At 40.7% G+C, this 17,462-nt stretch overlaps 3 protein-coding genes across 10 annotated transcripts in view; 1 reads left to right on the top strand and 2 right to left on the bottom strand.

Annotated features, from left to right (window-relative positions):
* Positions 1–2,379: 2,379 nt before the first annotated feature.
* Positions 2,380–4,619, bottom strand: LOC104937546 (retinal cone rhodopsin-sensitive cGMP 3',5'-cyclic phosphodiesterase subunit gamma). Its single transcript, XM_010753801.3, has 3 exons — positions 3,456–4,619; positions 3,092–3,214; positions 2,380–3,007 (listed from the first exon to the last, which is right to left on the bottom strand). Exons 2-3 carry the CDS (start codon positions 3,199–3,201, stop codon positions 2,890–2,892), a joined length of 228 nt encoding a protein of 75 aa, XP_010752103.1. The 5' UTR covers positions 3,202–3,214; positions 3,456–4,619; the 3' UTR covers positions 2,380–2,889.
* Positions 4,620–4,917: 298 nt separating this feature from the next.
* LOC109137891 (phosphodiesterase 6H, cGMP-specific, cone, gamma, paralog b) lies at positions 4,918–8,196 on the top strand. The gene is made up of 3 exons (XM_019256371.2): positions 4,918–5,268; positions 6,898–7,017; positions 7,599–8,196. The coding sequence occupies exons 2-3, from the start codon at positions 6,908–6,910 to the stop codon at positions 7,714–7,716; spliced, it is 228 nt and encodes a 75-aa protein (XP_019111916.1). The 5' UTR covers positions 4,918–5,268; positions 6,898–6,907; the 3' UTR covers positions 7,717–8,196.
* A 3,987-nt stretch (positions 8,197–12,183) lies between these two features.
* rbfox2 (RNA binding fox-1 homolog 2) overlaps positions 12,184–17,462 on the bottom strand; it is a 36,633-nt gene continuing 31,354 nt past the window's right edge. For 5 of the 8 annotated variants that reach the window (XM_027282629.1, XM_019256406.2, XM_027282627.1 and 2 more), the window contains 4 exons: positions 17,062–17,107; positions 14,432–14,520; positions 12,856–12,928; positions 12,184–12,498 (listed from right to left, as the gene is read on the bottom strand). In XM_027282629.1, the coding sequence (XP_027138430.1) occupies positions 12,454–12,498; positions 12,856–12,928; positions 14,432–14,520; positions 17,062–17,107 (253 nt within the window). In that variant the 3' untranslated portion in view covers positions 12,184–12,453. Of the gene's footprint in view, positions 12,499–12,855; positions 12,929–14,431; positions 14,521–16,606; positions 16,644–17,061; positions 17,108–17,462 lie in introns of those variants that run through there. The other 3 variants (XM_027282630.1, XR_003462950.1, XM_027282631.1) reach the window with 3 other exon arrangements.

Here is a 17,462-nt window from a genome sequence, read left to right as displayed (position 1 = left end):
AGTTTGGACTAATAAACTCACTATGGATGTCTGCACTGACCCAGATGGCCGAGTCCCAATCCTATTAGAGGCTGTAAGCTGGCAGCTCGTCAGCGTGAAGAGTCGTACCTTCACGTCAGAGCAGAGAACAAAGTGACAAACAGGAAAGCCCGGTCAGAACCCGACAGGCGTCACGAGGCACCGAGCTTTCTGCGAAACTCTCGGCCGTCAGAGCTGTTTTTGTTTTGATCGTTGAGCTGGAGAAGGATATATATACGCACACACACACACATATATATATATTTATGATTCAGGGACATTAATAATTGATTAGAGGGTAAAAAGAAGGGACAGAAAGCTGAAAACCAGACAGACAGAGTCTACATGTAGCTGCAGGCTGCAGATCAGCTCTCACCCCGTCTAGAAACTTTATTTTTATCCGCATGCACGCTGCAGTTTGTGGGTGATTCCTGGACGAGTACGTTACAATTTTGGGTGAAAGGATCTCACTTTATTGTCAGCAGTTATGTGACACAACACATAGACATGTATGCACTTATAACACATAAGAGATGTTTCTTAGAACTGCGTCACCACAGTTAGCACTATAGTTAACTACCGGCCAGTTCGCTTTACATGTCAGCTTGTTTTTCCTGTCGAGGCTTCATGTTGCACTGTCCTGGAGGCTTCTGGATTTTTCTTACAGCTTAGATTTCTGGCTCTCTCGGTGAAAAGAAAGTTATTATTCAGTTTGTTTGAGGCTCCTGCAGAGAAATAAAACACTCGAGGACAATAAATCACAAAAATAGAGCAGTATGAAAGGCTTTTTGTCCATCAGTTCTAATATATTTACATCTCAAAGAGAAATCTTGTAGCCAGATAATTTCAGAAACTATTACAAGAAATTTACACCAAGAGAAAAAAGCATGCAGCAGTTTTAACTGTATTAAATTTGAGTGTTTTATTTGTTTTTATCTGCTTTTTATCACTTTGTAGCCTTATTTTACAAAGTGCCATACAAATAAAGTTTATTATTCTTTTTATAAACATGAAGAATGAAGCAGAAATCACAATCAGAGAAAGTGAATGTGCAGCCGGTCGAGCGAAATTAGGACACGAAGCAGGCGTGATTAGTCAGGATGACGTGCACATGTTGTTTGTGACTTTGCAAAGTCTAATCCTGCAGTGTGAGAATAAACACCGGAGGATATTTTTACACCTTAAATGCAGAATAAATAATTCATCTGTTATTTGTTGCACTCAGTCAGTGAACAGACGCCTCTTCCTCTCAGTGACCAGCAGATGCAGCTGTTGCAGCTCAGACAAACTGAAACACGAGCGCAGACAGGAAACTCAGCCAAACAAAGACAAGATGTGAGATTTAAAACATGATCCATCACACGAGGAGGAGAGGACATCTTGGTCCTCCTCCTCTCCCCATGTATCCCCCCTCAGGTCGCCCAAAGGTTTGGAATAAACAAACAAAACCAGGAAAGTTGTTACCAGAGGAGCAGTAGAATACTTTCTGAGCTGCTGTAATAAGTTATTTCCCCCGTGTGAGATCAATAATAATAATTATCTTTAATAGTACATTCACTAGATTACGTATACAGTAATTCAGCTATCGAGCTCCTCCCATGTGGAACCAGCTCCAGTCCTGGTTCTGGTTCTGGACCTCTTTGATAGAGTTTATATTTCCAAAGGTTTCCATGTTGGATGTGCGGCTTCATCTGCCTCCTGTCTAATCTAAATAAAGTCGTACAACATCGGCAGACCTAAAGCGGGCTGGTTGCTCAAACAAGCCACCTGTGACGACACCCACCTGTCAATCAAAGCGTCCCCGCTCTTAATCCTGCATAACTTTAAGCCTTAATATAATGTGAACAGGTGAGTTGTATATAAATTCACCCTCAGTACAGTTGTCATGAACGGGGAAATTAGCTACAGAGACCAAAACTGTTTTTTGTACCAGGCTGTAAACATGTTTATTTCTGCTGTGAAGTTGGACATTTGGACATGGGGACTTATGGAGACTGACTCACTTCTGGAGCCAGCCTCAGGTGGACGTTAGAGGGACTGCAGTTAATTTGTTTATATTTGTTTCTATTTCTGGAAAACTGGCATTCGGCCTAATCCGACCTCTGTTGCAGCGTTTGTGTTGACGTTATGAAACATCTTTCTCTCTTTACTCGTGGAGAAAAATAAATAAATAAATAAACCCAACAGCCTGGTTGCCACGGCGACAACAGCTTCAGTTATCATTTCCTCACCGCTCTGTCCTTGAAAACCGGATTTATTTTTACAGTTCGAGAGAGAGAAACAAATGTGGCAAATAAAAGGATGGATGAAGTGAGAACAACATGTAGGTGGCATAAACGATAGTGAGGACACAAAGGCAGATGTTCTATGCAAAATATTAATTTATTGTGTTTGCAGGGGAAAGTTTTTCACAGTTTACTCATAAAAATATATTTTCATCTATCTAATAGACAAAATAAACATCTGTGCATGTCGGATCGGCAGCTTAGAGGAGAAGAGGTGGAGGAAGAGTGGAGGAGAGCCAAACGGTGCCGGGATATCACAGTAACAGATACCAAACCCAACGTTCGTGATACGCAGTATACTTTAAATTTATACCTCCCCTTGTGGGAAGTACGAGCTCGGATCCTCAGAGCTGCTGACGCCACTCGTTACAAGGACGATTGCAGAATTTGGTGGAGGTGGAAGGAGGTGGAGGAGGGAGGAAATAAAGTGCATGAGGCAAGAGAGAGAGCTGGATTTATTATTTCCAGGTCAAACCTCTAAATCATCAAAAGCTGCCTCCCCTCTAAGTACGACATTTCCAGCTGTTGGAATACACGAGGGAGAGTCGAGAGCCGATAGTCGGGGTGAAGCCGGAGGAGGACACGGCTACACAATTCCATATTTCGCCAGGTCGCTGAGCTCCATGTCCCCGAAGGCTTCCCATGGGCAGATCACTGTGATGTCTGTGCCGAGGCCCTCCATGCCGGGGATGTCGTCTCCGAATCTGTGGACAGAAAAAACATCTGATAAGTACAAACTGAGAGACACGAGGACTTTGTGTTTGTGCCTGATGTTGAATCCATCTCACCCCTTCTGGCCTGGTTTGGGCGCCTTGCTCTTGAAGGTGCGCATGGCCCTCTGCTTGAACTTGGGAGGTGCCCTCTTCTCGGCGGGTGCGGCAACGTCGAAGTCTGCCATTTCGATTAGTTAGCTGAGAGAAAAAAAAGGACAGAACGTATGAAATCAGGCTTCAGGCACTTTGAGCGGCCTACAGAGCGTCATCAAGCAATGATCCTCTGCATCCTCTTATAAACATCCAGACAAAAGAGGCCGGCCTTGAGCAGCACCAAGAAGAAAGACCTACTCTGTGTGAAGATCTCAGTTCACCTTCACTCTGCCTCTAAGTTACAACATGATCAGAGCAGTAAAAGCCTGAGCAGTTTGGTTCTTACCTTCTGCTGAAGTCTCAGAGAGTTGTTGCGATGCTGCTGCTTTGCTCGTCGCTCGTCGGATGCCTCTCTGCTCGCCGCTCCTCCTTTTTAAAGTCCCCCGAGCTCGCTAATCCCCTCAAATGTTTTGTTCCTTCATGTGCCACCTCTGCCCTGTCCTCTTCTGTACCAGCTCAGACACAAATAGACGAAAGGATCAAGGACAACGAGATAAAAATACAAGCCGTGTTCCACATTAGACACACCGCATGTCTGCAGAAGAGCCGATGATTGATTCTTATTGTCTGTCTGTCCGACAGCCCACCGGCGTTTTACTCAAACATGCTGCGTCATGAAACTCTTCATGTTGAACTTGAGCACATGTGACTTTGTTTTAGTGGTTTCATGGTTCGTCTGAGTCTCTTCACATCAACAAAAGGAGAATCTGAGCCATGAGAGGTGGAAAAATGATAAATAAATCAAGCACAAGTACAGGCACAAGTTTCCTCTGAAGCTTCTTATGAATAATAAATGAAACTCTTTGAAAGCTCCATTATTTTTCTTTCTTGTCACTCTGTAGCATCCCAATAACACATTTATTAAGAGTCTGTTGTAGAACATACAGAGTTTAGTCGCAGATTAAGTTACAATACACTTTGTACTGATTCTCCTGATGGGAAATCATATTTCCATCTCTGCAACTGTATTTTTCTTGTGTCTTTATTCTGGTTTTTTACTTTTTCTTTGAACAGAATCATGTTCTGTATAAATTAGTGGTCAGATGTTGTGTGTGGTGTCGGGCTGATCAGACGTCTATGAACTTATATTTGTGTATTTTTGTCCACTCATTCATCCGTCAGGTTTGTTATGTCATCAACTCCCATGTTTTCATGAGTAATTCAAACGTTTCCCGCGCTGGTCTCTTTGGAGTAAAGCAACATTAATGTTAAAATGCTGAAGATCCAGATTTTCCTTTGTAAACAAACAAACAAACAAACAAGCGTGCGTCCTGAAGTCACCTCCGCGTCGTTCTGGAGCGTGATGTAAGAGCAGCGACGGCCTGATCTGCACACAGGTGACAAATAAAGAACACTTAACCAGTCAGCTCTTAATCCCTCACCACATGGACTGAGATTAGACGGGCACAATGACACTGGAAACTCCACCGAACAATTATTTATAGACACGAAGAGAAGAAAAACATTTCGGAGGCTCGACAGCATCCAGATCTTCACTGTTTATTATATTATTTAGAACTTTATTTCAAATTTTCTTTATATATTTCTTATTTATAAGTACTATTCTTATCCACCCTGTGCATTGTCAGCTGCATTAACTAATTAATTTCCATTAAAGTCTGTTGTATCTTATTTGACAAAGAAAAGATGAATTTGATGATTTTTAAAATCTTTTTCGGCAGTTTCAAATAATTTTATAAAGACTGTGGCTGATGTGGATTTTTCTATCTAAGGCCAAAAATACATTTTATGAATGAACTTTATGTTTTAAAACTCAACTGTGAACTGATTTATTGTTTTATTGTTATAGAACAATGATATAATTTTCTACAACTACATGCGATTATTTTAAAACCAGCTCATATTGTTGAGTTAATCCCGAGCTGTTTTTCTCAGAGATTCTTCCTTATGTAAGTCTGCATGCGTCTCCACATGGTCCGACACACTGAGATCAACTTCTGAGCCCCCCTCCCCGTAATCTAAAGTTATGGATGAGCGTGTCAGGGGGATTACAAGGGGGGCGTATATAAGAAGAAAACGGAGAAACACCAGAAACACCAGAGAAAGAGACATCAGACTGAAGACACCTGCACAAACAGGTAAGACTTGAACTCTTCACTCAGCTCTGATGTTTGGCCGACGTCCAGGTCGGCTTTGAGGATCGAGGTCAGAGTGCACGAGAAAGCAGAAACGTGATGAGAGAGTTCACGAAATGTTAAATCGTAGAATATATTTTGTATTTCAAAGACAGAAATCTCTGCAAGTGGACGTGATGTTTGCTGATGTTACACTTCACATTTAAATTCTTTTTTTTGAGTTTTTGTTGAACCATCTTGACAGTTTTTTTGTTCTGTAAGTTTATTAAAAATTTAATTAATTGCATATTTTTGTACCTGATGGAGGCCGCAGTCTAACTGGACTTTAACTCTTCAGAGGTCGTTCCTTTTAACCTGCAGGTTTAAGACGCGGTTCATCATTTACTAAAATACTAAACATGCATGAAACAAAACAAAAAATTTTGATTTAAGGGAAAATTTGCTGATTTTTCAGCTCAACGTGTAAATATTTGTCTTAAGTGGGAACTTATTACATAATAATTGAGGATATTTTCTGAAATTCTTAACTTCAGTTCTGCAATGAGTCAAAACATCTTTGCTTTAACTTATAATCTCGCCTGTTTCTCTTCTGATTATAAATACTGTTTTGAAGTAAAATAACTTTTGTACCTGATGGAGGTCGTGCACTATCTGATATTAACTCTTTTAGACGTGTTTTACAATTTACTCAACTCAAAAAAAGAAAACGTCATCATCAGCATACATGTAGAACTTGAGTCTGATTTCATGAGACAATTTTTGATTTTTAATGGTTTGAAGGCGAAGAATGACCCTTTTCTTTTTTAGGGATTGATTATGTAAATGTTTGAGGACGTTTTCTAAAATTAAATTAAAAGACTTCCAGCTTAGTTCAGTCTTTATTGCCCTGTATGGATCCATTCAGACGGAACAGAAACGGTTAATTCGAAAACTTGCAAAAGCAATAATGACTCGAGTGTTATCATGATATTAAAGTTCCTGCGGTCAGGCAGACTTTGCACATCTCTAACTCACTTTGTTAGTTTATATTTGATAATTAGGCTGCAGATATGACCAAAAAAATTAGGTTTAGATCTATATTCAAGTAAAAATAATTCAAAAGTGATATCTTTCAGTACTCTAGCTGTGGCTAAACTGAGATTTACTTAATCAGAAAATATTTAAAAATCTATCAGGGTGTGAAAGTTAAGAACTAACTGGAGACTTTGTGACAGATCTGGTTGGAGCTTTCCTGTAAAATAAGACGTATAACTAAAAGGTCAGAGAAAAGTCGGATTAAAGAAGATTAAATATGAGTTTCTCGGTGGTAAAATCTCCTTAAACTCTGGGTTTATTATCAGCATGTGTGTTTGGCTTTGTGACCAATTATAGAATCAGGTGAACTTAAGAGATATTCTGGGCTTGTTATGTTTGGTCTGTAACTCCGCCGAGAGTAATCTTTAATGCCAGCGTGTAAAAATAGACAAAGCTGTTTGTGTAACGGAGATTTAAAGAACTGTGACAGCTTTAGTCTCTAATTTGACCTAATCTGAGGGGGTTATATCATCCAAACACGGGGCAGGGGGTTTAAAGGAGGAGGAGGAGGAAGGCCTTACACATCAACACTGACTAATTAACTGTTGTTTCTCTCAGCATATAAAAGATGGCAGACGCAGGCGTAGCAGCTCCCGCCGACAAGAAGGCACCTCCCAAGTTCAAACAGAGGGCCGCTCGTACCTTCAAGAGCAAGGCGCCTAAACCAGGCCAGAAGGGGTAAGAAGTGCATTTAAACAAGTACCACGATGAGGTACTTTACATGTATATGTACTCCAATACATTCACAAGTAAAATATTCTACTATATTTTTCCAGTAGCTCAGACTTTTGAGTTTATGGTTAAACCAGTAGTTCCCAACCCAACAAGTATTTTCCACACTTTTGAGTAAAGAATACTTCTTCAGCAACTAAAAGTCATATATCAACAAATCTTGGCCACCATCTAATCTAAAAAAAACCCTTTAAGCCTTAATATAATGTGAACAGGTGAGTTGTATATAAATTCACCCTCAGTACAGTTGTCATGAACGGGGAAATTAGCTACAGAGACCAAAACTGTTTTTTGTACCAGGCTGTGAACATGTTTATTTCTGCTGTCTAACATGGGGACTTATGGAGACTGACTCACTTCTGGAGCCAGACTCAGGTGGACATTTGAGGAACGCCCCCTTTATAGTCTTGCTTCACCTCTTTATTTTTGGATTATGACTTCCTTCTCATAAATAACTGGTTTCATGTTGTTTTCCCTACATGCTGTGTTGCAACCACGAGAAATTAAGTTTTTGTTTCCGTCCACAGATTCGGAGACGACATCCCCGGCATGGAGGGCCTCGGCACAGACATCACAGTGATCTGCCCATGGGAAGCCTTCGGGGACATGGAGCTCAGCGACCTGGCGAAATATGGAATTGTGTAGAAACTCTTCTACCCCCCAGCACCGATTTCCCTTCACCTACCAAAAACACCTGATCTGCCACTGCATATGAAATTATACCCAGAGCTAATCCAAACTGTGGCATAAACTGGCTAATTTAAAAAAGTTTTAATTATCTATTGAGACTTTTGCACTTGGCTTGTACATTTTTAAAAGACGGTGGATTAAATCTGTCTCCACTAAATCTCCAATCCTGCCTTTTCCACTCTCTCCCCTTCCCCAGCTATTCCTTCTTAATGTACAGCTGCTCATGATATATATTTTTATTTTTATGAACTGTGAATGTAAAAAATTTGTGCACACTAGCACAGTTTAGTACGAGTGTTAATAAATATTTTCCCCAAACAAATGCCTTTTTTAAAAAAAAAAGCACAATATCTAACGTAAATTTAACGTTACTGTAACATCACTTACACATACGTCTGTTCTCACACTATGTAACTTTGGGCTCCGGGTTGGGAGAAGTACGTAACGCTTTACGGCACTAAGTCACACAGCAGCAACTATTTCACTGATTCTGGTGAAACTGGATCATATTTTATGGAGGAAATGTTTTCTGGTTTTCCCTCTGATGTCCTCCGGCTGCTCCGCCTCAACTCTCTGTGATTTACAGAGTTTATGATGGACAGTGAAGTAAACTGCTGACAGCTGTAGCTGCTGTTAGCTCATGTTAGTTCAGTCTGTTAGCTGCTGTTAGCTCATGTTAGCTCAGTCTGTTAGCTCATGTTAGCTCAGTTTGTTAGCCGCTGTTAGATCAGTTTGTTAGCCGCTGTTAGATCAGTTTGTTAGCTGCTGTTAGCCACTGTTAGCTCAGTTTGTTAGCCACTCTTAGCTAATGTTAGCTCAGTTTGTTAGCTGCTGTTAGCTCCGTTTGTAAGCTGCTGTTAGCTCATGTTAGCTCAGTTTGTTAGCTGCTGTTAGCTCATGTTAGCTCAGTCTGTTAGCCGCTGTTAGCTCATGTTAGCTCAGTCTGTTAGCTGCTGTTAGCTCTACGGACATAATGGCAGAGGAGAAAAGGGCGAAGAGGACGTGATGTTGCAATAACACAACTCGTCCATTTTACTAAAGAAGATAGAATACCAAAAGAAAAACAACCTGAAAACTTGATCACAACAAAACATTTTATATAAAACATTTTATATGGACATTCAATAACAAAAAAACATAATGGCAGTCAAGGGGGGATAAAGACATGACAAAGGGAGAGGGACTGGTCATTGAGAAACCATAGCAACTATGAAGAACGGCCACATAGTTTACTATAATACAGCGGCAAGAAAACCGTGACAGCAAAATTCGTGTTTTGTTTGTCGGCGGCCTTCTTGCCAAACAGCACTGTGCTCTTTGTTGTGTTCAGCTAGCTTCGGACTGCTAGCTGCCGGTCATTCTACATATCGAGTTTAGTGGTAAAGAAGAAACGCAACTGGGCTCGGCTGCTCGGGAGTCAAATATGAAAGACACAAGATTCATGCAAAACTACTTTTTTTTTTTTCTCTTTTTAAACTTGACAAGTATCGCTCATGCTGGTTTGTCCATGCCTTCTTCAGTGGCTTTGTTAAGTCCATCCTTTGTGTTATTTTTGTGTAGCACTTCTCAAGTTGGGAGTCAGAACGTGCTGGGGACGATTACGTTAGCATCTTTGGCTAGGTTTCTTTTTTTTTGTTGTTGTCCGGAGCACATTCTTTAGTAACTTTGAGATATTTTAAAAGAAATGTTAAATGTCATGAGAAAATCTGACAGCAGCACATTTAATAGAAAGAAAACAAATCAAAACATCATTGACCTGCATGTTTTTCCAATGTGAGAGTTGAAAAACACAACGGTTAGCTTTGAAATTAACGGGTAAAAAAACAAAACAACAAAAAGAAAACTGCCGCATTTACCACACAAATTATATCATCGTATCCCACGATGACATTTTGTTTTTCACCATGTATGTACGGAAGCCCTAACCGGTCATACATTCATACATTTATTTCCTCCGTTTTCTCAAGATCTCAAGTTATTTATGCCGAAATAACAAATGGTAATGGGCGATAACGGGAACGGAACTTTTTCAAGATCTCAAAATTACGTAACTTTGTTTTCCCGAGATAATGCCATGATTAATACAGAGATCTCAAAAAACAAACAAAAAGGACAGTCTAATATTAAATAAATAATTGCAATTGCAACTTTCTCCTGCTTCTCTGACGCTGCTACAATGAATAAGGTTTCCCGCCAATATTTAAAATACTCGACGATCCCAAATTAATTATGGCCGCATCTCGAGAAAGCAAAGATTTGTTATCTCGACATAAACAGCTCATAAAGCATAAAAACTGATCACCTCATTGCACGTAAAAATCATTCAGTGTAGCGACGACAGAGGAGCAGGTGAAAGATGCAAGTGCAGTTATTTAACATACTAGACGATCCTTTTGTTATGTCGAGATCTCAAATTTATTATGGGATTATCTCGGGGGAAACAAATTTTCGTAATTTTGAGATTTACAGAAAATCCTGTAATGTCGTTATATATAAAACATTTGTTATTTCGACAAATAACTTGAACATGCAAGAAAACAAATGAATTTAACTTGTTATCACGAGATAACGGAGGAAATAAAATGTATCAATGTACCGCTCAGGGCGTCCGTACTTTTTTTTTTTTTTTTAGAAATAACACTTTTTACTGGAAATCTTCAAACAAACCTGAAGCGACCGCAAAAGGCCAAGATGACGGATTTAACCACTGAAATGTAAGGAGTCTGCTTTAAAACAAAAAAAACAACAACTATCAGAATAAACGGAAATAAAGAAACAAGGTGTCAGTCATCTGCAAAATATGGACACAAAAAAAGGAAAATAAATCCAGCCGTTCATGTAGATTTTGAAAATATAATCACGCAAACGGATCCTATGATCAAACCAAAAAATAATAATTAAAAAAATTTAACTAAGAGGACAAAAGTTTGGTAGTGTTGCGTGCATACCTTCAGTACGTCGTTACTCCGGTACGCTCTCGGCTCAAATCTTTGACTCCAAACCACAAAAACAAAACTTGATATTTAACTTTGCACCTTACTGGAGAAGGAACAACACTTACGGATATATTTATATATATATGTAAAAAAAAAGAAAAGAAAAGACAAACAGAAAAGATGAAAAAGAAGTAAATAAAGACAGCAATAGGATTATCAAGGATTATGATAATAACAATAACAAAGATAATATATTTATACATACGGCAGAAAAATGTGCTTTCTACAAATCTTTGGAACAAAAACAAAAGCCAAAAACAAACTGAACCAAAAAAAAAAGCCACATTTTGGAAATATAGAATACAACGGTATAGAAATATGCACAATAGTAAGGTGTTTTGCATTTAAATATTTTCTATGAACTCACTCGGCTGAATCTCTCTTCGCTCTCGCTGCTGGCAGCGTTTTTTTTTAACCAACTAAAGTATGTTTCAGGAAGACTCATTCGATGTTGGACTTTGCTGTATAAAAGATGGAGCGTGACGTGACGGGGAAAGGGTGGAGGGGTGGGAAACAAATCCAAATGATAAATCTCTACATTAAAGGATCAACAGGGACTCGAACCCCCGGGGTCTGTGGGCGGAGCTAAAGCTAAAAATTTGAAAAGTTTAGTGTTTTTTTTTGTTTTTTTTTTAGTGTTCATGATGGATTTCTGATTTTTAACCCCGAGGGTTGAAACTACACGTCCCATCTCAACAAAATAATGTTTAATAAGAATAAGAATAATTACAATAATAATAATAATAATTTGGTAACTTTTTTTTTCTCTAAACTAATTTCTTTGCATATCATAACAATTTTTAAGTTTAAAGGTTCACCATGTCCACATACTAAGAAAACTTGAGGTAAGGAACAGCTCTAATAAACCCTCCCTTCCTTCCTTTCAGCTTTCGGACGTGATTTCTGTCGTTATATATAAACCGTCACATCGTCTCTGTCCCGAGCCGCCGTGTTCGGTCTCCGTCTACGAGAACACAGCGAGAATGGAAATCCTCTTTCGTTACTACGCGCCCACATTAAAGAGGACTTAGAAAAATCCATCAGTGGGTGTGTTTTTGTTTTGTTTTTTAAATCATTTTAGTGACTCGTCTTTCAAAATGCTTCAAGGTGCCGTGTCTCGGCACGACCTTCCCAATCCGATCTTTTTCCGTTCTCACACACATGGTTGACAGATATTTAAATAAATGTCAGTTATCCACACACACACACACACACACACACACACACACACTCACACACACACACGGCCTTTGGAAGAACATCTGGGCTCCATCCCGAGTCTTGTGCTGCTGCTGAGTGCCAGGAGAGTAAGAAGGGGAGGACGGGGGACTATAATACAGCCGTGCAATAAGGGAAGATGGCTATTTTAAGTCTTTATTTTTTCTTCTGTTTTTTCATTTTTGTTGTTTTTTTTTTGTTGTTGTTGTTTTTTTTTTAAATGTAAAGGCCATCTGTCAGTCTTTAATACAGCATTCCTCTATTTCTGTAGTAGCGTATATAAGAAAACGTGGGACTGCTCGGGGTGGGGGGGACGGGTGGGATCTGAAATATCTTTGTTGTGGTCCACGCTTTTTAAAACTGGGTGCAGTCCACCTCCACGACAACAGAGGGAGCTCTTTCAAGAGTAAATTCAATGGAAGAGAGGAGCTCCTGGGAAATGTAGTGTCTTTTTTAATTTTTTTTTTTTTTTTTTTTTTTAGTAAGGGGCAAATCTGCTGTAGCCTCCCCGGTACAGTGTGGCCTGTGGAGGAACAAAAAGACACATTTAGGGAATAAATTCACATTTTACAACAACATAAACAATCTAAGAAGCAGATCTGCTGTGTAATAACTAATTTAAAGACATTAATTTAGTCTTAGAGCTAGATTTGAACAGTCTTTTAGTGATGTAAACACTGAATACACTAAATATATAACAATACATGTCTTTGAATCATATTTTTGCCTTTAAAACCACATATTTGTGTCCTGTTTTACAAAATCAGTCGTGCCTAAACTTGAAACTGAACTTCAGTTGCTCTTGCTCTTTCCGTTTGAGTTGTTAACAATCAGAAAAATATAAAATATCACTTATACATTGAAATCTTAAAGGACTTACCATGGCTCCGACACCGTAGGCAGCTGGAGCGAGCGCAGCGTGGTAAGGGTCCGCCGTGTAAACTCGTCCGTAGCTGTCAGAGAACAAAACAAACATGAATCACACAGTATGATTAAGAAGGATGTTGCTCTATGATATGCATGTCAGCACTGATATCGTGTCCTGACACCAAACAGATGCTGCGTGCGTTAACGCCGTCTGTTCTGTCAAGAAGCGGCGTACTGTGAAGTACAAGGAGCTGAACAAGCTGCGGCGAATGCCTCGACATACTTATATTTATATTTTGGCAGACAAACATTGGCACTAATACGCCGCACCTTTGAAATCTGGCGACGAAGAAGAAGAAGCAGTTAAACGTCGTGATCGTCGTTTACTCACGAGCCAGCTTCGTGCACTACGCCTGGAAGTAAACAGTACTTAAAGAAGTATTTAAATAGACACGCATCATGATGCAGTGTACTCTTTCTTCTTCATTCTTAAATGTTCTGACCCTTCGTATCTGAACCTTCGTTCTGTGGCATTTAGGACTGAAAATATCTGCTGCGTGTCCTGACACAGCTGATGTTTAACCTTTCTGTAACACAGCGCTTGCACTGATATTAAGAGGCGACTTTTAGCAGCGTCAGACTGAAACTTCTCAAGGTGGGAGCTGAGGACTGTTTACAAGCTTGTTTTTTCTATAGTTCATTCAGTGCACTCTGCTTGTTGTGTTTTTAATCTGCACATAGATGAAACATCAAATGCATATTTCATAGAAGACTCCTTTTCATGCACCACGATCAGAGACGTATAAAGTACTGGAGTAAAGGAGTGGAGTAGAAGTACAAGTGCTATATCAAAAAAAGTAGAAGTTGAAGTGTTCTTTAAACACTGTACTTAAGTAAAAGTACTAAAGTATCCAAAATGTTTTGTACTTAAGTATTGCAAGTAGAAGTAAAAAATTGCTACTTAAGTACTGAAAGTAAAAGTACAAGTAAAAGTACAAGTACTGTTGTTTATATTATTTTAAATATTTATTAAGGCACAACTTCTAATGTTACAGTGTTACAATGTTCATGGTAGAGTTCTGTGATTTCCCATGGTCTGTGAATGCGTCTGAATGAATGCAGAGCGAGGGGGCGGGGCAGCAGGTGAGAGAGCGCACCTGGGTGTGTCAGGTGTATGACGTACGGCGCACGAGCGAGGTTGATGTGAGACCGGGACTGTTCTGTTGTTGTTTTTTTGGCGTGGTTCCGGCCGACAGTCACCGAGTCCTGTTACCAAACCGTTCAGCAATAAATGCAGTTTGTTCAATAACGCCTCGTCATTCATCACGTGTCCGGCTGGACGCTACAATAGTAACGAGTAACGATTCAGCACATGAAAAATGTATCGGAGTAAAAGTATTAAATTCATCAAAAATATGTAGTGCAGTAAAAGTAGAAGTTGGGGAAAAAAATAATACTCCAAAAAAGTACAGATACTGCATTTTAGTACTTAAGTACAGTACTTAAGTAGTTCCACTTCGTTACTATACATCTCTGACCACGATGGAGCAGGAGGTGGAGGAGGAGGTGGAGGTGGAGGTGGCACTCACCTGTCACTGTAAGCCGCCGCTGCAGCTGCCGCCGCCGCAGGAGTCGCTACCGCAGCCGGCTGGGCGTAACGATACGCTGCATAGCCACCCTGCGATGAGGCGATGGAGGAGAGAGAGAGAGAGAGGAAGATGCAACGGAGGGAAGAAAAAAACAGAAACAACAGGAGTAAATCCTCGTTAACACGTCGGCCGTATCTGTGCTGCACACTAACAGACTAGCGGTGAATCTAAAGGGTTACATTGTGAGAAAAAACTGCTGAGAAGAGAGCGAAAGATTAAAAACAAGCAGACAGTCAGCAACACTGGCTAATCTGGTGCAGTACGGCATTCACAAGGATGTAGCTCAGGCTCTGTGTGGGTCTCTCCCTCCATGACTAAACGTGGGAAATCTTTAGATTGTGCATGTTTTACGTTTCCCACTGCGAGTTAAACATGGAGGGAGAGAGAGTTCATACCCGTCACTGTGCCCCACCCTGAGTCCCCGACCAAAAACACACAGTTAAAGAAAGGGGGAGGGGGTGGCAGGATGATCGTGTCATTATTCATGTTTGTTTTGATGATGAACAGCTGATGAACAGACACAAATAAAAACTACAGGTGTGAGAAGACAGAGGTCAGCCAATCGGATTTAAAACAAAAACACACACACACCACGCTCACGTAGGCCATCGACCAATCACTGACAGACACAGCATGCTTTCCCAAACTCAGGAGTGTATTAGGCCGAACATCCCTAAAAAAAAAACAAACACACCGCTGCATTCTACCCTAAAGGATCAGTCACAACCAAGTCCCTGCATTCAGGACCACACAGCTGCTGCTATGGGAGGAAGGCTGGACTCGAAGGGGAGGAGGGGGAGGAAGGAAGGAAAGGGTACGAAAGGTTTCAACTGAGGGAGAAATAAAAAAGAGGGGAGGAAGACAAAGAGGGGAGGAAATAAGGGGGGAGGACTGAGGGGAGGAGGGGGAGTCAGCCTTGTAAGTATGTCTGCATGCCGACATTGATTCAGTTAGCATGCCACAGGTGAAACAGATAGGGAGATTCCTGGAAGGGGTCTGAAGTAAAACTGTAAAACTGCTGCAGAGTGTCCTGTTTGTGTTTCGACACGTTCAGAATTTCAAAAAGTTTGAAAGTGTGCAATAATAATAAATTAAAAATAAAAAGTTGAGGGCACGAGAAGAGGATAACTAAGTGACGAGGTTCATTCGGACAGGATCAGGCTCCGCGGCCAATCACTGCAGGGTTTCAATCAGGAAATAACTAGTTTATAGATTTATCTCGCTGATTGACCGGCTTTATCGATGCTGGTGCTCCCATCGTGCACAAATCAAACTAAACTTCTTTGTGTCTCTGAGCATAAGTTGCAGCCAGACTCGGATTTAGAACCAGAGAACCAGAGAGAACCAGAGTTCAGACAGTCTCAGTTGTGGAGACATTTCAGGTCGACCGATCTGTCTGCGCTTGGTGGGACAAGGGGAATGTGTGGTTCAGAAAAAGAGGTGGAGCTCTTCAAAGTGACCGTCAGACAGATGATCGCACATTCAAAGTGTTGATCGATATTAGTTTGAGCCAAGTGATTCACCGCTAAGAGTTGTCACGTTTTCGTTTTTCGAGGCCAGCGCCGGATCCCGTCCGAATTTACCCTAAACTCGTCAAGGTCGTCTTTCTTTGAGAGTTCAATCTGGGGCGACTCGGACTCGGGACTTGGACTCAGTTCGAGTCTCTGTGGATCAACAACCAAGTCCCGGTTGTCCCAGATTCAACTCCTATTGGATTTGGGAGTTTTTAAAAAAGTGTGATGAAAATGTTTTTGCCTCAAGAACAAGATGAAATGTATCAGATTCAGAAAAAGTCTTTTTTATTTTCACGCTCTTATCTGGATGTTTGGTGATGAAACAGACTGTGTATAAAGTATTAACCTCCACCTAACCTCCATCCATCTCTCCTGTACATGTTTTTCTTTTTATGCCGCTTAATTCTTCCACAAATTCAAATTGATCTGAACTTTTCTCCCCCTTCCGCAACTCCACCCATTGTCAGAATCCAGTGAGTTAGTAGAAGAAGACAGAGAAGGCATTTCAATCTCAGATGGTCAATAAATGTCTAGCAGCACGCAGTCATTGGAGACGAGGAGGATGCACACTGGCTCTCACACAGAGTGTGTAAAACCCTACCTGGGGCAATCTGCCACTAATGTCCTGAAACACTAGTCTACAGAGAGAACAGAAACAGCTATTGTCAACCTGGTCTCACACACACACACACACACACACTGCACAGCACAACACAGCAGACACACACTCATAATCACATTGGTACAAACTCACAAATGCACAGAGACAAACCCAAGAGGAGTCTACTCATGAATGAACACATTGATGAGTGTGTGTGTGTGTGCATTAAGAAAAATTATGATTTCATATTTATTTGTACTTTAACATAAAAATGTCTCGATGTGATGAGTCCAAAAAACAAAATAAAAACACCCAGAAGTACACGTCTCTACGGGTTTGGTCTTTGTCGCTTCACACTTTGAAAAAACCCACAACGAGGCAAGAAAGGGAGGGAGGGGGCGAGGAAACGTAGGTGAGGAGGTGAGGCAGTAGAGGAGAGAGAGAGGTATACTTACATAGAGATCGGCTGCACCGTAAAAGCCATCCTGATAGGCCATCACACTGAGAGAGAGAGAGACGAGAGAAGAAGGGGGAAAGGAAAAGGAAAGGAAGGAAGGAAGGAAGGAGAGAGGAGGAGGAGCGGTGGTGGAAAGTCCAAACAAAACAAAAAAATGGTGTGATGCGCCACCATGTGGGCATTGCAGAAAACAACAAACAAGAGTGACGATTTGAGGGAGAGAGAGAGAGAGAAAGGGAGAGAAAGAGAGAGGGAGGTGAGAAGACGGTGCCGAACAGATTGTGAAAGAGAGAAAAGAGAAAGAAAGGGTGAGATTATTACACACCGTGCAACATGCAGGACAAAATACCACCTCTTTGTATGCAAATGCACCAACTTCAGAGTGATACTACTGTTACT

Source organism: Larimichthys crocea, chromosome X, assembly GCF_000972845.2.
Source record: "Larimichthys crocea isolate SSNF chromosome X, L_crocea_2.0, whole genome shotgun sequence".
Classification (NCBI taxonomy): Eukaryota; Metazoa; Chordata; class Actinopteri; family Sciaenidae; genus Larimichthys; species Larimichthys crocea.
The sequence above is the reverse complement of the archived record's forward strand: the minus strand, read 5'-3'. Positions and strand labels throughout refer to the sequence as shown.